This window comes from Pipistrellus kuhlii, unplaced genomic scaffold (genome assembly GCF_014108245.1).
Source record: "Pipistrellus kuhlii isolate mPipKuh1 unplaced genomic scaffold, mPipKuh1.p scaffold_m20_p_1, whole genome shotgun sequence".
NCBI classification, from domain to species: domain Eukaryota; kingdom Metazoa; phylum Chordata; class Mammalia; order Chiroptera; family Vespertilionidae; genus Pipistrellus; species Pipistrellus kuhlii.
In genome coordinates, this window is record NW_023425404.1 from 31,261,904 (window position 1) to 31,288,986 (window position 27,083).

Consider the following 27,083-nt stretch of genomic DNA (forward strand, 5'->3'; position numbering starts at 1 on the left):
TGCATGAAATTCGTGCAAGAGTAGGCCTTCCTTCCCCCAGCTGCTGGAACCAGCTTTCCTCTGGCACCTGAGACCAGGGCTTCCCTCGAAGACCCAGCTTTGTCTGGAAGGACATCCAATCTAATTAGCATATTATGCTTTTATTGTTATAGATGCCAAATTATTTTGCTGAGCAGTCCAAGTAATCAAATAAATTTGTAGAATATTGATCTAGAGTTCAACCTTACTTTCAATCCTTTCATTCATACTTTGAACCCTTTTAGAGATGAGGAAGAGTAGCCATTACAGACAGTCCTCGGGCTATGTCAGACTCAACGTATGTCGTTTCAAGATTATGTTGCCATCTCCCATTTTAAATATATATAAGTTCTGTCACTTAAACATATGTACATATGTGCTTTATGTTTTTTTATTATTTATTTACCACAAGTAAAGGTCAGGAATTGTTATCTTTCTTTTAAATTTTGTTTACTGCTTCACTTCATTACTGCTGTGTATGTGCTCCAGGTTAGTGATGTAGGTGCTTATGTAGGTGTGTTCTGATTTATGGTGAATTTTGTGTTACGTCACGCAGTAGGATCTCCGACATAACCCAAAGATCTACTGTACATTGTTAGGCAGAAGGTGGCTAACTGGTGATGAACAGTTTAATCATAAGAAAGTTTGCAGTCCTATAGAGAGCAGTGAAGTTTAGTGAAAGAGATGAGATCAAATAGACTTAGATTCCAAACTGATTTTGCCACATATTTGCCATATGACCTTAGGTATTACTTACCCCTTTTGAGTCTGTTTCCCTCATATACAAACACACATACACATACACAAACTCTAATAGAATTATTTTTAAGAATATAAAGGCAGTAAGGTATTTAAAACAACCAACAATTTCCTTTTCTGTCAGTACCCTTTCCTCCTTATGCTCTTATCCTATACTAGTGCGCAGTGCACGCATTCATGCACCTTGAAAAGTACTGTGTGGCATGAAGCTGTGGTAGGCATAGGGGTGGGTCTCAACCCATCCTCCATGCCCTGCTTAACCCCTCTGGCCATGGCCCCCAGTCCCGTCTTCCAGCAACCCTGCTCCTGCCACCACCGCTGCCACTCCCATGCGCTGACAGTGCCAGCTCCACTCACACCAGGTGGGTGATTAGGGCTGGCACCAGCAGCAGGTGCGAGCAGGACCGGTGCTGTAAGTATGCGGCTGGCCAGAGGGAGGAAAGCCCGGGTCCTGAGTGCAGGACGAGGCAGAGGCGGTTAGGGACGATCAGTCGGGCAGCAGAGGTGGTTAGGGGTAATCAGACAGGCAGAGGTGGTTAGGGGTGATCGGGCAGGCAGGCAGAGGGGTTAGGAGCAATCAGGGGTTAGGGGGAATCAGGGGTTAGGGGCAGGCAGGTAAGTTGGTTAGGAGCGAGCAGTCCGAATTTCCACAGGCAGTCAGACATCCTCCAAGGGTTCCCAGATTGGAAAGGGTGCAGGCCAGGCTGAGGGACCGCCCCCTCACCCTGTGCACGAATTTTGTGCACCAGGCCTCCAGTTTTGATATAAAGTTTTTTAAAAAGACAGTTACTAAAGCAAAATGGCAAAAAGGGCAGAAAGGGGGGAAAGGCTGAACAACAGAACCATGCAGAACTGTTACTAATATTTAAGGCTCAAGTCAAGAAAGAATTATAGCTAAAAAATTCAGAAAGAAATAGAGAGGAAATGGTATTCTTGATACCAAGGGAAGAGAGAATTCCAAAGCAAGAGTGGACAGGGTTAAATGAGTTGAGAGGAGGATTTAACAACCAGCAAGTCATAGATGATCTTAGCAGGACGTGTTTAGTGGCATGGTAGGTAGGAGCAAAAGCCAGATTGCAATGCCATCAGGTGTGAATAGTAAAGTTATTAGTTAACATACCAAATCCTTTAACACTTTTAAAAGCTTTAATTGCTTTCCAATCTGCAATAGTAAATTATACTAAAATCTCATATTTGTGCATAATTACCATACCCTTTTCAATCACTGTAATCTAGCTTGAAGGTATCCAAAGTTTTATAATATACAGAAATTTGAAATTCTGCTAAATAGAGGAGTTTGAATACTGGCGTTTGGTGATGCAGGATGCGTATCCCTCAGGTAGGTAGTACCTCAGCCTCTCAATGTGACATGAATTTTATACTTGTCAATAGCTCTCAATAAGGATAAAAACAGAAGTCACTCTAATTTTCACTTATTCTACACTCCAATTTAGAAAGATGTTCTAGTGGTGTTCATAAACAAGCATACTTAACAAAGGTCATAGTTACTTTAAAATATTCTCTTATAAATATTAACCTGTTAACCGGGGAGTTCCCTTTTTAATTATGCAACGTACAACCGGCTCATACTCTTTCACTAGGATGTGTCAGTACGTCACGCCCAGCGGACGTAATTTTATATTATTTATTTTTTATTTATACTTAATTAAAATAAATGAAATGTATACATTTTTTTCATTTATATATAAAGCACAAAGGAAAATACAAAATTACAAATAAATAGAAAAGAATACCAACAAAAAAATGGAAACGTCGAATTAAAAAATTATAAATTTGCCAGGACCGGTTTGGCTCAGTGGATAGAGCGTCGGCCTGCGGACTAAAGGGTCCCGGGTTCAATTCCGGTCAAGGGCATGTACCTTGGTTGCGGGCACATCCCCAGTGGGTGGTGTGCAAGAGGCAGCTGGTCAATGTTTCTCTCTCATCGACGTTTCTAACTCTCTGTCCCTCTCAATTCCTCTCTGTGTAAAATCAATAAAATATAAATATTTTTTAAATTATAAATTTTACAAACAATTATAAAGATTACAAAAAATATATACCGTCCCTCTCAGGGCGCAACATATATTTCAAGGACGGATTCATATGTCCTACCCATTCTCGATAGTGTTTCTGTTTGACGTATTTATAGTTCCCGCTCGGTTAACAGGTTAAGGGCTTATGTGTTCATCAGAGAGACAATTTGACCACTACACCTCCGTAAATATTAATTATTAATGTTTCATTTGTAAGGAAGAAAAGCATTACCCACATATCCAAGATTAATTGTAAGTCAAAATACAGAAAATATGCAGGGAAAGTTAAGGGTTTTGAAATTTTTTTTTTTTTTTTTTTTTTTTTTTTACATATTTTTCTACGGAGATATGAACTATATTAAAATAGAGAAACAGGAGCTCTAGCCGGTTTGGCTTAGTGGATAGTGTGTCTGCCTGCGGACTAAAGGGTCCCAAGTTCAATTCTGGTCAAGGGCAATGCCTGGGTTGTGGGCTCAATCCCCAGTAGGGAGTGTGCAATAGGCAGCCAATCAATGATTCTCTCTCATCATTGATGTTTCTATTTCTCTTTCCCTCTCCTTTATCTCTGAAATCAATAAAGATATATTTTTTTAAAAGGAGAAAAAGAGGAATCATGTTGCAATTTACATATATTCAAAACATTGGACTGTAAAGCCTAGATACATAAAATAAACAAAGTTGTTGAGATTCTGATGATAGAAACACTGAGCTAAATTCAGTGGCTGTACTTTCAGCTGCTCTAAAAATATTTGCTATTCCACCTCACCAGCAGAAAGAAAAGCTAAAAATAGTCATCTTTCTGTTATAGAATATTTCTTGCTGTCTTGGGGAAAGTGAAACTGAAGTACTTATTTACAACATCAGCATTAAAATCTTTGATGAGCTCTCCAGTTTATTCATACAAACAAACAAAAACCTGGATAACTATGTAATATTTTAAAACATGCTTGGAATAATAGTTTCATTAACTAGACTGCTAATAACCATTAATACAGAAGGTGACAGAAAATTTGTTTCCTCTAATACAATGCATATACTGAATTATCAACAAATTTACATTGCTTTATGTACCTTATCTTTAAAAATGGTACGTTTTAAAGGAAAACAATATTAATAACATGAGAAATCATAATGTTAAAGGGAAAAAGGCAAGGCATAAACATAAAATATATACTATAAGTACATTTATATATATGCATTAAAAGATCAGAATGGGGAAGCAAAAATTGATTTCTTTGTAACTGCTTCTTCACATTGAGCACATATTGGTTTGGGGTGGGTTTTTTTTTACATAGCTTGTAAAAAAATACTGTGTCGAACACATTAAATATACTGCTGGAATGTTCTACTGGTAGATTGTGAGAATTTTCAAGATGGTCAATATTTCACAATAAAACCTAGCTAACATTTTTGGGGTACAACAAAAATAATTGTATTTTTCCACTCATACAACAAAACTGTACCAATACTAAGAAAAAGGAAACAATTGTCACATACAATATTATTGAACTATAGCTCTATAAAGCCCTTTGATTTCATTTTATCACACTTTAATTACAGGTTACTAATAAACTCATTTTCGGTAAACTTGTCTATAATTTTTCATCATATTTTATCTTCTGGAGTTTTGTATTTTTTTTTTTAAATGCACCGGCCAGGCATATCCTCTGGAGTTTAACATTATCTGTCTTTATATTCTGTCTAGGTTTACTGAATTAGTAGCTTGGCCACTTGATGGATTTAATCAAATGAGCTAATAAAGACTCCTTGGTAACTTTAAAGCTACAAGTACTGTATGGTAAATACTTTATCTGGCCCAACTATTCTCTCACAGCTGGCAGGCTATCAGACTATTTAACAGTGGGGTTAAGAAACAGGACTGGGCCCTAACTGATTTGGCTCAGTGGATAGAGTGTTGGCCTTCGGACTGAAAGGTCCCAGGTTCAAATCTGGTCAAGGGCAGGTACCTTGGTTGTGGGTACATCGCCAGCAGGAGGTGTGCAGAAGGCAGCTGACTGATGTTTCTCTCTCATCAATGTTTCTAACTCTCTATCCTTCTCCCTTCCTCTCTGTAAAAAATTAATAAAATATTAAAAAATTATATTTTATTTATATTTTAAAAATATAAAAAATTTTAAAAAGGAAAGAAACAGGACTGGGTCAAACCAAGCTAGCCAGCTACGAACCAAGCCTGATGATCAACATTTAAATGCAAAAATAGAAAAAGGAAGTATATTATGATTGGGAAGTTAAGTTTTCTTTCTGTTAAAAAAATGTGTTGTCCTTTTTTTGGGGGGTTTTCTGGTAATACAACCATTCCAAGTTAGAAAAAAAAAATCTAAAATTCTGCTACTTGATATATATTCTTCCAGCATTTTCCTATACATACATATAATCACAGGTATGATATACACATTACTTCCCACAAATTTGCACTAAATACTTTGTCACTTAAAAATTTGTAATAAAAAAATCTTTCCATGCCAATAGCATGTCTTTGTCATTCTATTATATAAATGTGCTATAATTTAACCCATCTCCTATTGCTGGACACTTAGGTTATTTTCAATTTTTCCTTCCAGACCAATGCCTTCCTGAATCCTTTCCTCCTCCCTGGGTGTGTGGATATGTTTTTCTATAATCTTTTATTTCCTTAGGATATCCTCTTAGAAAAGGAATGGGTGGGTCAAAAGACAAACACATCTTTTAAGTTTTTGTACAAGTTGCAAAATTGTTTCCAGAAATGTTGTTCACTTGCATCAAATGGTATATGAGAGTTCTAGATTTCCTTGCCAACACAGGGCAATAAATAAAAATCTCCTTATTGTCCCCCTAGCCTAGGGGTGTCGAACTCAGAGAAGGGGCCAAAATCTAAAATCCAGCCTAAATCGCGGGCCGAATGGTTTACTGAACAGTCATAAACTGTCATTGTGATGGAAACGCAGCGGAGTGCAGTGATGACAGCGCGGTGCGGGCCACATTGCAAGGCCTGGCGGGACGAATTTGGCCCGCGGGCCTTGTGTTTGACACATGTGCCCTAGCCAGTTTGGCTCAGTGGTTATAGAATGTCAGCCTGTGGACTGAAGGGTCCCAGGTTCAATTCCAGTCAAGGACACATGCCTTGATTGCAGGCTCAACCCTGGCCTGGTTGGAGACTAACACTGGAGACTCTCACACTGTCACGGTGTTTCTCTCATTCTGTCTTTCCCCTCTCTTCCACTCTCTCTGGAAATCAATGGAAAATATCCTCAGGTGAGGATTTAAAACAAAACAAAAAGGACCAAACATTTTACTGTCTTACATTTGTATTTCATTGACTAGTTTTCAAACCCTATTGGTTTTGCATTGTGAATCACTCTATTCTGTGTATTAGTCATCTCAATTTTTTTCTTTTGATACTTCAAACCTAGAAATTTTTAATGACTTTGATGAAATTAAATAACAGCAGTTTCTTTGGTACAGGGTAGATGAAAACCTACCTAGAAAAGCTTCATGAAAAAAAGGGAGGAAAGAAATCAGAATCAGTAAATCAAGACACCCCTGGCGAAGAACTTTGTGATGAAGGAAAAGAAAATGGAGGTATAGCTGGAGATAAATTAAGAGAAACAATGTTTTTTTAAAATGTGAAAGTTTGCATAAAGTTATGTATTAATGGGAATCATCTAGCAAAGATGACAGAGGACATGGAAGAATTACTAAGCAAGTGAAAGGGATCTAAACGAGTGATTGGGGCAGTAGCTGCTGCTCATACCTGCTGATGGCGCCAGCCCCACTCACACTCACTGGGAGCAGGGCTGCTGGCAGACGGGGGACCAGAGGCCACAGCGGAAGGGGTTGGGTAGGAGTGTGGATAATGGGATAACCTGCCCCTGTACCCACCACAGCCTCTCAGCCCACAAGTCCTTTCAAGGTCCATGAATTCATGCACTGGGCCCCTAGCACAATAAATAATGTTAGGAAGTGATAAACACTATGGAAGAAATAGGGGCAGAATAATGGGGACTTGAATGAAAGATGACGTTTTAAATAGGGTAGTCTGGGTAAGGCTCCTAAAAATATTGATATCTTGAGTTAAAAGAGGTGAAGGAGATAGCCATGTGAATATCTGTGGCAAGAGCATTTCAGGAAAACCAAAACAAAACACCCATTCCAAGGCCCTAAGAACATACAGTATATTTGAGAAATAGCAAGAAAGCCAGTATGGTTACAGCCAAGTTAACAAAATGAATACTAGTAGATGGAGATCTTAGACAGGTAATGAAGAGAGGACTAGATCATAAGAATTTTGGATTTTACTATGAGTTACAGTGGAGGTCAATGGACAGAGAAGTAACATGAGTAGCTTACATTTAAAAGAAATCACTCTGGCTGCTACATTGGCTGATAATACTATAAAGGGGGACAAAGGTAGAAGCAGAAATCAACCTAATAATCCAGGTGAGAGATGATGGTGACTCAGATCAGAGTAGCAGTAGTGAAAGTTATTAGAAGTGGTCAGACTCTGGATATATTTTAAAGGTAGAGCCAACCAGATTTGCTAACTAATTAGGTTAGGCCAGGATGAGTCTAAAAATTTTAGTCTGAGCAACTAGAAAAATGAAGATATCCTTAACAAAGAAGACGACTGTGGGTATAATTTGTTTTGGAAGAAAGAACAGATCTTTCTTGTAGACACATAATAAGTCTGAGATAGACATCCGAATGGTGACCTTTTTTAATAGGCAGTTGGATGAGACTCTGGAACTAATAAGAAAGGTCTTGGCTAGAGATATAAATTTAGGATCATCTTAATTACTATTTAAAGCCTTGAGACTAGGTAAACTCCCCAAGGAAATAAGTATAGACAGAAAAGAGATCTGGGAGAAGAAAAGGAACAAGCAAAGAAGTGTTAAGAAGAAATGACCACTGGTATAGAAGGAAAATGGAGAGAGGAGTTTCCTGAAAGAATACATAGGAGAACCTAGTTAACTGTGTCAAATGCAGCTGATAGATAGAGAAAACTGGGAATTGAGAAGGGCTTTGACATCACAGACCTTTCAGTGGAGTGATGGAGCAAAAGTCCAACTGGAGTGGACTTATAGGAGAATGGAAGGTGAGGGGTTGGAGACAGAGATTACAGAAGATTTGTTCATGGAATTTTGCCCCAATATGGAACAAATTAATGAGGTAGAAGCTGACAGGATAATGCAAGGTCAGAAAGGATCTTGGGTCCTACCCGGTTTGGCTCAATGGATAGAGTATCCACCTGCAGACTGAGTGGGACTGGCGGGGGGGAGGGGGGCCGAGGGCGGTTGACCGACTGAAGGGTCCCAGATTCGATTCTGGTGGTCAAGGGCACATGCCTGGATTTCAGGCTCGATTCCCAGCGGATCAGCAGGAGGCAGCTGGTCAATGATTCTCTCTCAACATTGATATTTCTAGCTCTCTTTCCTTTCCCTTTCAAAAAGTACTATATATATAAAAAAAGAAAGAAAAAAAAAGGATCTTGGTAATGTTCATGGTTCTCAGCACCAAGCCCTTCATTCTTTGCTTACATAAACTAATGGGTTAGCTTTTATGTTTATGACAGTTTAAAGTGAAATTTTCTACCATTTGCATGTTTTGTTTGTGTTGTGTTTTGTTTTGTTTTTAAAGCCAAAACCAGGCCAATTATCTGCTCTTGTCCTTTTCTTTTTTTAAATATATTTTATTGATTTCAGAGAGAAAGGCAGAGGGAGAGAGAGATAGAAACATTAATGATGAGAAAGAATCATTGATTGGCTGCCTCTTGCAGTCTTGATCCCCAGAGTGGGGTGTACAGGAGGTGGCCAATCAATGATTCTCATCATTAATGTTTCTATCTCTTTGTCCCTCTCCCTTCCTCTCTGAAATCAATAAAAATATATTTAAAAACAAAAACACTTGCCAGGACCGGTTTGGCTCAATGGATAGAGCATCGGCTTGGGGACTGAAGGGTCCCGGGTTCGATTCCGGTCAAGGGCATGTACCTTGGTTGCGGGCATATCCCCAGTAGGGGTGTGCAAGAGGCAGCTGATCAATGACTCTCTTTCATTGATGTTTCTAACTATCTCTCTCCCTTCCTCTCTGTATAAAATCAATAAAAAATATATTAAAATAAATAAATAAATAAATAAAAACAAAAACACTTTACTCTCACTCTTAAGAGAAATGCTAGTTAAAACTATAGTTACAAATAATCATCCATTGAATTTGAAATTATCAAAAAGATTAATAACACAGTATTGCTGAAGGCATAGGGGGAAAACTACTCTGCATAACCAGTAAGATTAGAAATTAACTCAAACTTACGATGGAGAAAAATTTGTCAACATCTATCAAAATTTTAAATGCATATTCTACTTCTAGGAATTTACCTTCAAAATATTGGATATTTTGACTTGTGTATAGTGATATATGTAGCATTATTATATCATGTAGCATTATTTTCAACAGGAAAACACCTATATGTCAATCAATAAGAGAAAACGTAACAAAGCAGTCCAATCAATCACATACAAAGTCGGTGCTGAAATAAAGAATGTGGCAAACGTTTGTATATGCTCTCTGGAATGATGTAAAAGGAACTGAAAGTACCACCTGTGGTTGAGATAAAGGGAGGAAAGGAACTTCCCTTACATTATAAACATTTTTTGTAACTTTAGATTTTTCTATCGAATGAATGTCTATTCAAAAATTTTAAGACAAAAAAAAACTAAATACAATAATTCCATGTTAGTGGAGAAATACACAAACAGATAAGTGGAATAGAATAATATCCAGAAAAATATTCATTCAAAATAGTTTGGGAAAAATTAGAGCTTTACTCTCATATAAAAAAGATAATAAAATTCAGAATTGATTTTTAAGACCCCATAAATGTCAGAAATAGAAATGTAGGAAGACTGTTAATTTACTCATTTTGGAGATAAGACATCAAAATTCAGGTAAAATCCAAAAGCAACTGTTTAATATATGAAAAGCAATCAATACAATATATCATATTAATAGAATAAAAAACAAAAACCACAGGATCATCTCAATAAATGGAGAAAAAGCATTTAAATAAATTCTAAATTCCACTTTCATGACTTAAAATTTTTTGACAAAATGGGCACCTATGAAAAAATCCACAACTAACAACATACTCAAGGGTAAAAGACTATATGTTTTCCCTCTAAAGAGCAATATAAGAATGTCTACTCTTCAAATTCAACAGCATGAAAAGGATTACACACCATAACCAAGTAGGATTTGTGGAACACAAGGATGATTCAAATTATGAAAATTAATCAGTATTAATATACCACATTAACAGGAAGAAAGAAAAACCATATGATCATCCAAACTGATGCAGAAAAAAAATCATTTGACAAAATTTAATATGCTTTCATTATTTAAAAACTCAATACCAAGAACTATAAGCAAACTATTTCAACATAATAAAGTATATATATATATAAAAAAAAAAACACTACAGTAACATCACACTCAATGGTAAAAGACTGAGAAACAAACTCAGAAACCAGACAACTTTCTATCACTCTTCCTTCCTCTCTCTAAAACTCAGTATATTTAAAAACAAAAACCAAAAAACAAAAAACCCTGTATTAAAAAACACACATAATAAACCAAGTATAATGGAAACCTACAAAATGGCAGAAAATATTTGGAAATCACATACCGTATTTTCAGGCATATAAGACGACCCCATAATTTTACAGTTAAAACATAGGTTTAAGCCTATATTCGCTGTGTAAGACTACCCCCCACTTCCGAGGCAACACCAGTTCTTTTTAATAGACCGCCTCTCTGACTCTGGCCAATCCAAGCAGGCTTTTTATGCATGCAAATTATACATGTTCTGTACCCGAAGCTACACTGTGTTCTAGAAAAAAGCCTGCTAGGGTGGTGGTATAGTGCCATCCTAGATTTCCAAGTGAGGTGCTTTCTATCCATCCTCTTTTCTCTGTTCCCTCTGCTGAGACCTGAATTCAGACCACTGAAAAAGCCCGGTTGACTTTTTTTCATTTCAAAAGTCGTCTTATACGCCGGAAAATGCAGTATCTAATCAGGGGTTAATATTCAAAATCAATAAACTCTTATAATTAAATAAATAACTCCTATAATTCAAGAATAACAAAACAAATAACCCAATTAAAAAATTGGCAAGGGACTTGAAGAGACATTTCTACAGGGAAAATATACAAATAGCCAAATAGTACATGAATTAACAGATGCTCATCATGAATCATGAAAAGAATGTAAATCAAAATGAGATTTCCCTTACATTATAAACGTTTGTAATCACTTTCAGCCCATCATAATGGCAAACAAACCAAAACAAACAAACAAACAAAAAACAGAAAATAAGTGTTGGTGAGGATGCATAGTGCATTGTTAATAGAAAAGTAAAATGGTACAGCTCCGGAAAACAGCATGGTGGTTCCCTCAAAAAATTAAATATAGAACTAGCATTATGACCCAGTACTCCCACTTTTGGATAAGCAGGATCTCAAAACAACCATGAAACTAAACAACCCTAAATGTTAATCTATAGGTGAATGGTTAAGTGGTTGGTATATACATTCAATGGAATGTATTGGTTGTTCCGCCAGTCAGTCTATTTGCATTATTAGCCTTTTATTATATAAGATATAAAAACTAGAGGCCTGGTGCACGAAATTCGTGCAAGAGTAGGCCTTCCTTCCCCTGGCTGCTGACATCAGCTTTCGTCTGGCACCCAGGACCCAGGCTGCTTCCCTCCAGCCGCCCACAGGCACCAAGGACCCGGGCTGGCTTCCCTCTAGCCACCTGCAGGCACGTGGGACCCAGGCTGGCTTCCCTCCAGTAGCCGACAGGCACTTAAGACCCGAGTTGGACACCTCCTGGCTCCTACTTTGTCAGAAGGACATCCGGTCTCATAAGTATATTACTCTTTTATTATTATAGGTACGTAGGAAGGAAAGGAGAGAGGGAGGGAGGGAGGAAAGAAAATTCTAGGAACTATCAAGAACAGATAGAAATCATATATTAAAGCTGATTCTTAAAAACAATTCAACCATTTTTACCTACCTTAAAATAATTTAATTATAACACTGCATTCAACATCCAGCTTCTTTTGCACTGCAATATCCCATTCTTGGAATATCTAAAGCTTATTTACATTTTGTTTTAAGAAACTTAGCAGCAGTAGTGTGAACAAATTAGAATGACTAATCTTAATACAAAACTACTGGAGTCATCTGCAAGCACTATCAGCACTGAAATAGTATAGCTACTGAAGAAAGGGAATGCCCCAGATATCTACCAACAAAATTTCTTCAAGAAATGGATTGCCAAATTGGGTTCTCTCTTTGTTGTACCATGATTACCACAACCACATCCTTAAACCAGCTAGTCTGCAACTTGTATGGTAATTCAAATTTTGACAGGGAGACTAAACCAAAATGGTATAGGACCCACTGGCAAAGTCAGAAATGCACATCTCAAGTATTATATACACTATACATTTTATCTTTAAATTCCAGCCCAATAAAAAATAGACGTTGGATTTCTTTGTTAAACTGTACTTACTTGCTTCTGGACCTAAATGGCTGGCTCATTAATCTCACATTTAAAAGTATAATTACACAGAGGGGTTCTTTACTGATTCTGATTGCTAAGATTCCTTTCCAACCAAAGAGACTATTGTTAAGTAGTTCCTGAAATAACACTCAAGAATACATTTCCCCCTCCCCCATTTATTAAAAACACACTAGGTTCCTTTAGACTCTGGGTCACTATATACAAATAGTAATAAAATTATTAAGTTTATCAGATAAAAAGAATATTTACAAAGGAATGTAGATTTAGGTGTAGCTTGGATTTTGTTTTGAAAATCAGAAATCTGTAGCCAAAGTTTCTAGGGAAGAAACCCACCTACGAAAGAAATATGGCTTTTGACTTCCCAAAATTCTAGTGCAGATCACAGCTTGTGTTGAATTGTTAGAAGGCAAATTTTCTAAAAGTAGAGAAGCGTGCATAAAATCTTTGAATGCCTTTTCAATAATTATTAGAGCCTACGTCCTTGAATTTGCATCACCTGATCTCCAAGTCCTGACTATTAGACATATGAAGGCAAATTCAATTATCAAAAATAAAAGGAAACTGTGAAATATAATCCAATGCCAAAGGAGCCCTTAGCAGAAAAGATTAGTAACCAATATTATTAAGATGTAGCAAACACCTTATCTACACTACACAAAAAATTTTAACTATTTAGAAGTACTGAATCATCTGTGCCTGTTTTTCCTAAGGCAGTGGTCAGAAAACTCATTAGTCAACAGAGTGGCAAACCTTGGCAAATCTATTATTATAGATTAAGTTATGGCTACATAACACCATGACTGGTCCAATCTGCACTTCCACTCTCTGAAAAAAAAAATTTAGATACATGTGTAAACAACATCTATTCATACTGGTACTTGTATGAAAATAAAAACAGTAAGACACATTCATTTAGACTATAAGGAAATCTGAGAGCTAGGAATCCAATCAAATAAAAGCCACCAGCATTTTTTCCTTGAAATCTCAGATGAAGTTTACTACAGCATGTTTTTGGCAACAAAACGCTGAAAATATGTGTCTTTTAATAAAAGACTTTAAATCATGGAATAGTATACAATCTTTAATAACATATGAGCTATAATATATATATTCATGCTCACATATATACACATATATGCCATATATAAGTGTGTGTGTATATATCTGGCCTTCAATTAAAAATGTAAATAAATAAATGAGGCAAAGAGAGATGCCTAAAATATATTAGGGGGGAAGAGAGATATCACAGAATACTACCTATAATATGATTCTTCCTTGAAAAACAATAAACAAATTATTTTTATATGCATACACATTAAACTGCTAATAAGGAAAGGACTTGGCATTTTCATTTTTTATAATGAACATGTGTAAGCTTCATAAGCATATAGATTCTCAACAATTGTTAAGTTTTCTTATTATGGCTATTTAAAAAATAAAATGTGATATAAAATTCATGTTGTATGAAAATAACTCCTACAATCTTCATTTATTCAGGTAAATTCTGCAAAATATAAAAACAAACATCTCCCAGTTCAAAGAATTCCAGTAAATGTTCTCAAAATTCAACACTCAACAATCACCCAAACTGAAATGTTTAACTATTTCTAACAGGGGTTGGCAAACTTTTTCTGTGAGGGCCAGACAGTAAATATTTAGGTTTTGCAGACATACCTGGTCTCTGTTGCATAATCTTTTTTTTTTTTTTTTTAAAGAACTCTTCAGGAACATTTAAAACCCACCCTCCCACACACACACACAAAAAAATTCTTAGCTCAGATCCACAAAAAACAGCTGGTAGGCCATATTTACCAAAAACCACTGATTTATAACAACAAGCACCTGGAAATTTGATTTTAAATATACCAAAGGTATTAGAGATCACAATAACGTTTGTTTTACTACCATTAAATAAAGTAAGGTTGCATACAGCAATTAAAATTACAAACTGATTACCCAGCTGGTATGAGTAAGTGGTGAAGTGTCTGCCTATAAACCAGGAGGTCATGATTTGATCCCCAATCAGGGCACATGCCCAGGTTTCAGTCTTGATCCCCCAGTAGGGAGCATGAAGGAGGCAGCCAATCAATGGTTCTCTCTCATCATTGATGTTTCTATCTCTCTCCCCGCTGCCTTCATCTCTGAAATCAATAAAAATACATAAAAAATAAAATTGCAAGTTGATTAATTAAATTCTATTTAGTATTATAGGAAAAACACAGTAAGTGAAATTCAAGTATTTGTACTATTGCCATGATTATGTATGTGTGCACCTGCAAAGCACATATGTCCACTTTAAAAAGTCAACTGAAACTGAAATACTACACATCAAAGCTCAACTCTCCTTTTAAAATAATTAAAACCATGAACTCATTTAAATAATTAAAACTAGCTAGTCATTTGTTTTCTATTTCTTAATTTCTTGAAAATTAAAAACTAAATTGAGAGGTCAATAATTATTGGGTTTTTAATTTTTTAATTTGTAAGGGTTATAATAAATATTAATCAATAATTTAAAATATACTTCACAAGTTTATATTCTTGAAGACATTTTAATATTTACTGTGTCAGCAACCATCACTAGAAACTTGACTACACTTTTATTGTCTAAAAAATAGCTTTTATACATATGATTCTGTCTAAAATTGGGAGATCATTATTATAATCTAGATGGTATTACCAAGTATAAATTTCATTATGAATAATCAACTGTGTCAAATTAAAACTCTAAAATGAAAATGTATCCCCCAAAAGTAACCAAATAATCATTATAGAATAATCATCTTACCTAGACTTGTGGGTTTTATCAGTTCATCCAATAAGTCATAAAATGGCAATTTTTGAAGTTTTATATCCGGATGGACTGGGTGAAGAGCTGATGTAAGGTGTGGGAGTTCCAGTTCGTGTTTAGGTCCCAGAAGAGAAACAGGGAGTAATGGTGATGATGCAGGGTGACCGTCATAAGTGAGCTGTGGAATGGTAGATGGAGACAAAGCTGCTGGCATAGGACCTGAATGTACGCTGGGGATGGACAAGTCCGCAGGCGTCATGATTTTCTGGGGGAACCTCCGCCTATAGAGTTCTTTAATTTTCATTTGTACAGCAGGACTGCAGCCAGCCTTTAGCAAGTGCAGAGCTTTTGTGAGAAGTTCGTGTTTGCGTCCGTGCTTGTTTCTCCCAGCGTAGCCCAATAGTACTTGAAGTTCAGAAACTCTAAGGCTCATAACCATTTGCTTAGAGACAAAACAAAATGTAAAGCATTAGTATTTTAAGAATATAATTTACAATATTAAACAATACTTAATTATAACACTTTCTCCTTATCATTTGCCTAGAGGACAATTTATTTACAGTGAGCCAAACTTAGTTTAAATCATTTAACATAAATAACCAAAGAAAATTAATATTCATAAATTCACTGACTTCTACCCAGGGTTATGAAACATTTTAAGATTAACCACATCTCACCTCATCCCACTGTTTTGATAAAACTGTGAGTTCTTTATTAAGCACTTACTCCAGAATGCTGACTGATATGTGGATGGCAAAATATAATAATGCGCTTTCAAGAACATTTGTTTTCTTAGGGAAAAATTATGTAAGTATACATGAAACATATAAGCAGCCCACTTTTCAAATACCAAATGTATACAAGATATAAGTAACATATTATCAAGTACTACATTCTATACTAATTCTGGAATTTGAAGGACATAGCTATGTCTTTTTTAACTCATTATATATTAATTACATTTGATATTTTCATACTGGTTTTCACTAAATATTTCCAAATACACAAGGTGTTATCCTTCTTCTTTTTTTCTTTCTTTTTTTTTAAATATACTTTATTGATTTTTTACAGAGAGGAGGAGAAGAGAGCGATAGCCAGAAACGTCGATGAGAGAGAAACATCGATCAGCTGCCTCTTGCACACCCCCTACCGGGGATGTGCCCGCAACCAATGTACATGCCCTTGTCCTTGAACCTGGGACCCTTCAACCGCAGACTGACACTCTACCACTGAGCCAAACCGGTTTCGGCGGTGTTATCCTTCTTGCTTCATATATAAAGAAACTAGTTAAGAGTGTTAAATAACTTACCTAAGGCTACTGAGCCACTAAGTAGCAGTCAGGATTCAAACCCAGTTATGTAAGATTCTAAAGCGCCTTCTCTTTCTACTACTAAACCATTAGGAAAAGAATGGTGCGGGAAACATCTTAGAAGCTTTTACACTGGCAAGGCCAGGCTAAAAAGTCCAGAGTTCAATGCACTTCCCTAACGTAAAGAAATCTATTTAACTTTGTTTAAGCCTGTGTTCCCAAACTGCGTTGGTCATTGTTTCTCAATTTCTTCCCAACTACTAAGAAAGAGACTGTCAACACCATTTACACAAAGCATGTCAAACTCGTGGCCCACAACAAATATTTTTACGGCCCAGCCAATGTAACAGTGTGAGCGGTTATTTACAACTAGATCCCGTGCACAAATTCATGCACTGGTGGAGTCCCTAGGCCTGGCCTGCGCCCTTTTGCAATCCTGAACCCCTCAGGGGATGTCGGACTGCCCTTTTAGGCCCAATCTCCTCAGGGGCCAGCCCATCACTCCCAGACCCAATGGGGGCCAACCGGGGCCCAGGAGGGACCAAGGGATGGCTCCAGGGCTTGTCTAGCCCATCTCCATTCATGCACCAGATCGATTTTGGCCTGATCCCTGCAGGTCAGGGTGAGGGACCCCACTGGTGCATGACGAGTCCGAGCACCAGGCCTCTAGTATGCATATAAGATCTTTGGTTAATCTCTTCCCCTCCCTCCAGCCCCTTCCCTCTGAGATTCATCAGTCTGTTCCATGTTTCCATGCCTGTGCATTGAGCATCTGCCCCCTGGTGGTCAGTGCCTGCCATAGCAAGTGGTTGACTGAATGAATAAGCCTAAGCAACCATTATGCCCGGTCAATCGAATGACCAGTCGTTACGATGCACACTGACCACAGGGGGCAGAAGCTCAACGCAAGAGCTGCCCCCTGGTGGTGAGTGCGCTCCCACAGCCTACCTCCGCAGCCAGCCAACATCCTTCAGTCCCTCCCCCAGGCCAGCATTCTCTGATGGCCCTAATCAGAACTGGCTGAGACAGCCCCAACTGGCCCCAATTGCTGGCCAGGCCAACGGACCCTACCCATGCACAAATTCATGCATCGGGCCTCTAGTAGATTATGAAAGAAAGTAAGTCTCCTGTCAGATCCAGAATTACTGATATTCACCTTGGGTCAGTTTTGAAAGTAATCACTGTGAATAAGATTTCCCCCTAAGTAGGAAAGACAGTAGACCAGAAGCAATGCCATGCATCAGGAAGAAAACATTACTTTTACCATTGCTCTTGTTCTTTTTTTAATACTATACTTTTTGAAATAAACCTACAGTGATTTAGTGCTCAAATAAAGATAAGAAAAATGACCAGTAAAAGTAGTGAAGAAAGAGTCAGTAGTTCTTCTAGGCCTAATGGGCAAAAGCTGGACTTTGAGGAAACAAAGCAAGTTTCTATGAAAATTGAAGCTTTTGTGTGTGTGTGTGTGTGTGTGTGTGTGTGTGTGTGTTTTGCAGCCCACATAAACGTAAACTTGGTTAACTAGTATTAGGCCATTAGCTTTTGAGTTTGACATGCTTGATCTGCACCGTCTCATTTTAAAGTGGAGAAAATGAACTCTATTGAAAAATGACTTATCCAAAATCGTACATCTATTAAAAGCAAATCCTGACTTTATCACCACTAACAGAAAGGTGTTAAGATGGAAGACAAATGTAAACTTACCATTTGCTAGTTCCTCAACTGTTTTATCCCCTCACAACATACTAAACTGCCTTCCTTAATTCCCCACCACTCCCTGAGATGACAGCCTCCCCTAGTCAATCCTCTAGAATAGGGGTGTCGGACTCAATCAGAGAAGGGGCCAAAATCTAAAATCCAGCCTAAATCGTGGGCCGAATGGTTTACTGAACAGTCATAAACTGTCATTGTGATGGAAACGCAGCAGAGTGCAGTGATGACAGCGCGGTGCGGGCCACATTGCAAGGCCTGGCGGGACCGATTTGGCCCGCGGGCCTTGTGTTTGACACATGTGCTCTAGAAGTTCTTTGCAGAAAAAAAAACAAAAAACACCACAAAAGTGAGAAAAAGAGTGTATAAAGAGCTTTATATGCAATATAACTGGTTAATCCAAGAAACATGAGCTCTTCTACTTCTCTGTTCTAGAAAATGCTTTGTTTCCTCAAAGAACAGCTTTTGCCCATTAGGCCTAGAAGAATTAATGACTCTCTTCACTACTTTTACTGGTCATTTTTCTTATCTTTATTTTAGCACTAAATCACTGTATTATAATTTTCTATTTATATAAGTGCTTACATGTCCAGAATGAGATCCACTGAGACACAAGGCTATGCATGTTACCCTCAAAATCTAACACTGGGGTCTGACAACAGTAGAAACTCTTCAAATACCTAGAAGAAGCGGGGAGAAGAAAGAGGAAATCTGTTTTAACCCCTTTCTTAAAAATATGCCTCTGGCCTGGCCGGTGTCAGTAGTTGAGAGGCAACCCATGAAACCAGGAGGTCACTATTCAATTTCCAGTCAAGGCACATGCCAGGGTTTTGGACTAGATCCACGGGGGGAGGGAGGGAGTTGCAGGAGGCAGCTGATAAATGATTCTCTCTCATCATTGATGTTTCTTTCTCTCTCTCCCTCTCCTTCCCTCTCTGAAATCAATAAAAAGATGTATTTTTTTAAAAAATTTGTGCATGTGTGTGTACACACATGTATGTATGTATCCTGTACTCCTCCATCAGGCTCCAAATTGGACTACATGCTCTCTAGGCCTGTACACAATTATGGTCATACCAGGATTTAACTTATCCTGGTAATTCCCTGGTCTCTCTTCCATAGTGGATCCTATTGCCTTAGTCTCACTTCTTTGTTGGTTTTCTTTTTAGTAGGGTATTTCTACCCTTTGTACTTACCATAACACATTCTCCATTTTTTTTCTTACATTGTCTAAAAATATCTTTACTTACCCATTATTTAATAACCAAAATTGACTCAGTATAAAATTCTAGACAGGAAAACATGTTCCATCTGAATTTTGAAGGCCTTTCCTCAATGTCCTCTGGCTTCCAGTGTTGCTGTTAAGAAGCATAGCACACCACCATTCTGATCCCCAATACTTCATGGTCACCTGTATATCCCTCTCAGGAAGCTTACAGAAGCTTCTCTTTATGTGCTCTGACATTTTACAATGTATCATGTGGTTTGTGGTGGGGCTGGTTTTTGTTTTGTTTTGTTTTGTTTTTTTTCTTCTTCAATTGTTTGAAGTGATAATTGCTGAGTCTTAACTTTAGAGATGTGTTCTTTAGTTCTGGCAAGTTTTCTTATCTTCCTTAGACTTTTTTCCTATCCTCTTTCTCCTCTGCCTATTATAATGCTTCTTGAATTATTTCCTGATAAATCCATTATAAATTGAAAATATTTAAGTGCATTCAATACACCTAATCTATTGAACATCATAGCTTAGCCACATCTACCTAAACATGCTCAGAATACAATATCCAAAAAACACTGACAACAGGGTACACAGAAGAGGATTTGATTGTTTACCCTGGTGATGGCAGGCCTGACTGGGAGCTGTAGCTCACTGCAGTAGCCCAGGATTGAGAACATACCTTAACTGCATATTGCTAACCTGAGAGAATATCAATGTATATGCCTGTAGCACCATCGTAAAGTCAAACCATCCTAACTCAGGAGCTCTCTGTTTTTAGATACTGGCCTTCTTAGATTGATTCTCTACTTTTTCCCTAGCATTTTTTATCTCTTGTCTTTTAGCTCTATTTTCTGAAAGATCTCATCTTTATCTTCTAACTCGTCTATTAAAATTTTAACTTCCATAAGCTTTTCTGTTTGCTGCAAATTTCTTTATTTTCCCTACATCTCATTATTTTCGATGAATGTAGTATCTTCTTTTCTGAGGATATAAATTATACATTGTTGTTGTTTTCTTCTTATCTCTGCACTGTCTCTATAACCTGAGTTCTTTTTGCTATTTGCTTTTATCTCTACCTTTCATGCTAACATTTCCCTCAAATGAGAATCACTTGGCTGGTGTGGCTCAGTGGTTGAGCATCAACCTATGAATCAGGAGATCAGGTCAGAGCACATATGGGGGTTGCAGGCTCGATCCCCAGTGGGGGGCATGCAGGAGGGGCCAATCAGTGATTCTCTCTCATCATTAATGTTTCTGTCTCTCTCTTTTCCTCTCTGAAATCAATTAAAAAAAAAATATATATATATATATATATATATATATATATATATATTTTTTTTTTAAATCATTAAAATAAAATGAGAGAACTTTGGATTTACATTTATACCTAACAGTATGACACTAAAAGATGATTAGAAGATCTGTGTGAGTGAGCAAACCAGGGTATTTATTCTAAAATAATAGGACAGGAACCTTGCTATTTTGAAGATACCTTTTGTCTGATCACTTTTGATAGAAATGAATCCTCCAATCTCTTTCTTTGGCAATATAAGGTTGGCTTCCAATGTTCTCAAGGCAGAGTAGGTGAATGGGAAGAGAGTGGGGGGGGGGTGCTTATAATTCAGTAAGACATTTCACATAATCTCCTCTGCAGAAACATAAAATTTTACCAACACACACACATATATATATCCTTATACACACATGTATGAAAGAGTGCTATTCCAATTAAGAGTCAGGAAACATAGTCTTAGAAAGACAAATACATGTCACTAGTCAAGCAATATTAAGTATTAGTAGACAAACTGCTTTTACAATTAAACAGAAAGTGCCAGTTTTATTGTTTCATTAGTTATGACCTTACATTATTAAAGGTCAGGTTGAAATTGTGATTAAGAATTAGATGCTTCCTGTAAAACAACATAATTACTCTCATTCACACACCCCACTGCCATGGTTTAAAGAATTAGTCATAAAGCAGACTATATTCTGAATCTTTATCCAGTATCAATTTATAACAAATTGTACACCAAAATGAATTCTAAAGATAGACAAAATGGGCACTTAATGTCATATCTCATTTATACCTTTACTTTCTACCTACAAAAGCAAAGAAATAAAAAATGCTAAAATTGCATACAGTAAAGCCTGTACTACAGTACATCAAAAAATATTTAATTCATTATTTTCAAAGCCAGATTCTTCAACCAATGAAACTGACTTGACTTATAGGTCCATTCTTTTTTTTAAATAATATATTCTATTGATTTTTTACAGAGAGGAAGGGCGAGGGATAGAGAGCTAGAAATATCTATGAGAGAGAAACATCGACCAGTTGCCTCCTGCACACCCCCTACCAGTAATGTGCCCACAACCAATGCACATGCTCTTGACTGGAATCGAACCTGGGACCCTTCAGTCCACAGACTGACACTCTATCCACTGAGCCAAACCAGTTTTGGTGTGGATCATTCTTAATCCTCTCCACTGGAAATAGTTAATAAGCAGATATTAGATTAGCAATTTGTCAACAATACCGAGTTCAACCAGAAAACCTAGTTAGGCAGTCTCTACCTAAAGCAACAAATCAAGTTGGTTATATCTCCATAATCTTGTTCCACCCAATTTATCTTCTTTTCCCCCCAATATGACTGAAAAATGACCTATAGTTCCTACACCTCTAGCTGATCATGCTCCTCCGTTCCTGGTCTATTCCATCATAGTGATAGCATTTGGCTCCCAGAGAATGACAAAAAATGCAGATTCCATTCTCCTTCAAGCAAAGTATAAACCTAGCATTCCAATGACATGGCATCAGTATTTGATAATTTAACTATTCCTATTTATCAATATGTACTGCCCCATCTCATGAAACATAGATATAGCCCTTAGAAAAGCTCCTTCTAGATAACTTAAACACTAAAAAATAACCCACTAAAAACATTTAAAAATTTTAATGAAATATTTTTTCTAATAAAAAACAAAGTTTTTTAAATTAGAGTTTAAAATTCTAACACACTGCCAACCATATTGTCCAGAGGGAGAAAAATATGACTTTTATTTCAATAAAAAACTGCTCTGCAAACAGATGTTCAATAAACAATTTTTGGCCGAAACCGGTTTGGCTCAGCGGTAGAGCGTCGGTCTGCGGACTGAAAGGTCCCGGGTTCGATTCCGGTCAAGGGCATGTACACTGGTTGCGGGCACATCCCCGATGGGGCGTGTGCAAGAGGCAGCTGGTCAATGTTTCTCTCTCATCGACGTTTCTAGCTCTCTATCTCTCTCCCTTCCTCTTTGTAAATCAATAAAATATATTTAAAATAAATAAATAAATAAAATAATTTTTGGATCAATGCACAGGTTCTAAATGAGTATGCAGACACAAGGAATATAAGAATAAACAATGAACACACAAAGATATGCTAGTCTTCAGCTAATTGACTAAATCACAATCTTTCAAGGTCTATTTTCTCACTTCAGAAAATGAGAAATTAATTAGAGGTTCTCAAGTTCCTTAAAATTTCAAAATTCTATAGTGCTATAACTACTAAATTAACTCTTTTCATTCTTCTACTCTTCCATAAAGAAATACAAACAATCCAACTAGACAGTGGAATCTTTCTATATTAGCAATGTTTTCAATAAAAGTTTTAAGCATCATTTACTTGGGTTAATAGAGTAAAAATAATGATAAACCTAATATATATTAAAAGCTTACACTATGACAATTAGATAATAATGATTATCTTATTTAAACCTCACAAGAACCAGAATTTATTTTTATTTCCATTGTATGTATTTAAAAACAAGCAAACAAAAACCCCTGACATATGGATAGGAAAAACCAAATCACTTTTCAAATAAAATCTAGAATTAAAAAATAATAAGCAGGGCTTTAATGAATTTTAAGTCCATCAAATTATAAAATTGAGTATTCTTTCCCAATTGCCCCAACCAAAAACAGACAAAACAGCATATTTACAATTAAAGTGTCAACAAGACAAGAAGCAATTAAAGAAATGGAATATTCTATGTGAAAGAAGCCCAAAAGGAGGAAGAGACAAATATTAACAAAACACAAAGTGAGAGAGAAAATGCATTCTATGCTCAGGGGTGGGTCATCTTTTTCTGCCAAAGGCTATTTGGATATTTATAACATCATTCTCAGGCCATACAAAATTATCAACTTAAAAATCAGCCTGCTAATCCTAATAAAAGGCTAATGTGCAAATTGTCCCCTTGGGAGTTCAACTGACCAGGAATTCAACTGCTCACACGCTGGAGCCCTCTTGTCCCTCCCCAGCCCCTACTGTGTCCCTCGGCCTGACCTGTTCCCTCCTGCAATCCAGGACCCCTCAGTGGATGTCAGAGAGCCAGTTTCGGCCTGATTCCATATACACTGGTGCACGAATTCTATATTTATATAAAAGGCTAATCAATATGGTAAGTGTCCTTCCCTCCGACCAGGTAATAATGTTAAGTAACAATGCACGGCTTTCTCTCCCTAGGGACAACTAGCCTCCTTGCAGTTTCTTCAGCCCAGAAACACTTTACACTGTAATCAAGTGCTTATAAAGTGTCTTCCTGTGCCTCATCTCATTTGATCCTCACAGAAGTCCTGGAGTAGGTAGATAAAAGACTCGGTAGAATCCTATTTTATTTTTATTAGCTGGAAAACAAAAATTTAGAAAGTTGAGAAACATGACACAACTGAAAAGAAGAAATGGGTGGACTTGAAAATGACTTCAGGTTTTCTCACTGCACAGAATATAGTCAAACACTACTACAGTTAATTTTTTACCCTTTGTTCTCCCTGTGTGATCTACAATAATAATCTGCTTCGTGTTGATATTTATTGCTGTGTTGCTGACAATTACCTGAAAGATAAGTTGAGGTGCTTCACTGGGCAGGAAAAAATTTAGCTAAATCAGAAAACAGATCTAATTAATAAGAACGTTTGTTCTGCCGAAACCGGTTTGGCTCAATGGATAGAGCGTCGGCTTGGGAACTGAAAAGTCCCGGGTTCGATTCCGGTCAAGGGCATGTACCTTGGTTGCGGGCACATCCCCAGTAGGGGGTGTGCAAGAGGCAGCTGATCAATGACTCTCTCTCATCGATGTTTCTAACTCTCTCTCTCTCTCCCTTCCTCTCTGTAAAAATCAATAAAATATATTAAAAAAAAGAAAAAAAAAAGAACGTTTGTTCTTTATAAAAGGCTAATAAGTTGATTCGTTCATGCACAATACATACAAAGCTCTTGGGGTTCGATCTGTCATTGTCGACCGTGAATTTGGTTGACATTTCTATTATAGAGAAAGGGAGAATAGTGATATTAAAATATTCTTCTAATTAATTTCCTTTCAATGTGCACAAATTCATGCACCGGACCACTAGTATTTTATATTTGGTCCAACATTTTTTAACTCATCTCTAATGCCTTGGCAGGGCCAAATCAAATGATTTCATGGGCCATATAAGGGTCGGACCTTTCCCACCCCTGCTATAGCTAAACAAAGTTTTTAAATCAAAGTCTTCGATCTGGATCCCAGAAAGAGATCAAGGAAAGCCCTAGAGGAAAGTATCAAGAAAACTATTTGAGTAACAGGTGTAACTTACTCAATGTTACAGAGCTAGACTCAAGTCAGATGCAATGCTGTAGAGTACTAACAATGACACACACACTATTAGATAATTTGAAAATTATAATTAGATAATTTGATGTCTTTGGGGAATGGTAAGATCATAATGTAAAACAGAACTTTAGAAATCTTGTCCCACTCTCCATCTGTAACCTCCTGAATTGATGGTCTCTGGGCCTCTGCTGAAACACTTCTAAGAGTTCACAGCCTAATTTTATAGTACCCTACATTACTGAAAAGTCTATGAATCAAAATTTCCTCTAACTTTCACTCAATGATTCTAAAAGGTTATCCTGTTTATGTACCACAGAGTCTGTTTTTAAAATGTGTTAAGAGGGCTCTTTTCCTTCAATTGACTTGGTTTCTAGACCCCCCTTCCACCATAGTCATTGTTCTCTGAGCATCATGGGATAGTCCATCCTACTCAGAATGGATTAAATAATCCAGATGGTGGTCTGTCTAATCTTGAATACAGCAGTATTACTTCCTTATTATGAACACAGTATCTCTACCTATGTAACCTAACAAGGCATTCACATTTCAGGGTGATTGGTTTGTTTTACTTGGGCAAGGGGAAGGATGCAGTACGTTTCAGCAGGGAATGGGAGTAGCAGCTGTTGTAATTAAACTAAAAGCTTTACTTTTCTTCCCATATAAACTGCTATTAAGTTAAAGCTCCTCATTGTTGAATATATTTTTTTTAATTTAAAAGAACTTTATATTTAGTACTGTTAAACATTTTTTTCTAGTTCACCATTTACTTGAGTTATCATTTATTACACCCTCTATTACAGCACTTAATCATCCGGTATTGTAAATTGTTGATTTTTCTAGTCTATCTCCTTCCCCTATTGTGAGCTTTTCAAGGGCAAGTACTTATCTCTGTATCACCTAAGCTAAATATAGTACATACCACCTAGAAATGACCAAGAGATGATGATGAATTAACTCCCCTTGATTCAGTTATCTGACATTTTTTTCCTAGTTTTGTACCATCTACAAAACCTAAGAGTTTAACCTCTTAAAATATTCATACAAGTAATCCTTAAAACTGAGAATATAACAAGGTCAAGGTAATACCGCTCTGTGGCACATCACAAGAGATTTCCCTCCACTTAACAATAAACGCTTAAGGTTATAAAAAAGGTTGTTTAACTACTTAAAGATTCAGGTGACTCCTTTTCCCCAGGATTCCCCAATCCTTTTTATTTTTTTTTAGAGAACTTAAAAAAAAATTTTTTTAATTAATTCTCACCCGAGGATATATTTCCATTGATTTTTACAGAGTTAAAGAGAGAGGGAAAGACAGAGAGAAACAATTATGAGAGAAACATATTGATTGGTTACCTCCCCCACCGGGTAAAAGAGGAGCCTGCAACTGAGGTGTACATGCCTTAACACGTATTGAACCAGGGACCCTTCACTTGATAGGTTGACACTCTACCCACTGACCCAAATCGGCTATGACATGATTCTCCAATCTTGAAAACTGTCTAGAGTACACCAGAAAAATAACTAAGATGATCATATTTCAGTTTTAATTTACAGATTTCAGAGAAAAACAAGTTTAAAAAAATATGAACACAGTGCTCTAAAAAGCCCTAGGAATGATTCTTCACAAACTATAGAAAAATATTAAAAATAAAAAAATAGGTTTCAGGAAAAAGTTGAAATCTTGCAATGACAGATTCTTTGTATTCTTTCAAATTCCATCAGAAACCTATTAATACTAGAGGGGGTGTGTGTGTCCCTCAGCCCAGCCTGCACCCTTTCCAATCTGGGACCCCCTCAAGGGATGTTTTGGCTAGGGTTGTCCCCAGCAACGGAGGAAGCCAAGCTTTCCACCTGCCTGGCTGGCCTAGGCCTCCATTCAAGGCTACAAAGTTTCAATTATAGAAGGTGAATAAACTCCAACAGAAATGGCTGCCTCCACTGAGCAAGCAGAAGGCTTGGCTCCGCTCCAGGCTACAAAGTTTCAATTTAGAAGGTAAATAAATTCCAGGTACCAGAGCCTCCACTT

General features: G+C 37.0%; 1 protein-coding gene across 5 annotated transcripts in view; it reads right to left on the reverse strand.

Annotated features, from left to right (window-relative positions):
- PIAS1 (protein inhibitor of activated STAT 1) overlaps positions 1–27,083 on the reverse strand; it is a 106,387-nt gene that overhangs the window by 59,260 nt on the left and 20,044 nt on the right. For 2 of the 5 annotated variants that reach the window (XM_036437817.2, XM_045581196.1), the window contains exon 2: positions 15,187–15,631. In XM_036437817.2, coding sequence (XP_036293710.1) covers positions 15,187–15,631 — 445 coding nt within the window. Of the gene's footprint in view, positions 1–15,186; positions 15,632–18,202; positions 18,284–20,038; positions 20,135–27,083 lie in introns of those variants that run through there. The other 3 variants (XM_036437812.2, XM_045581193.1, XM_045581201.1) reach the window with 3 other exon arrangements.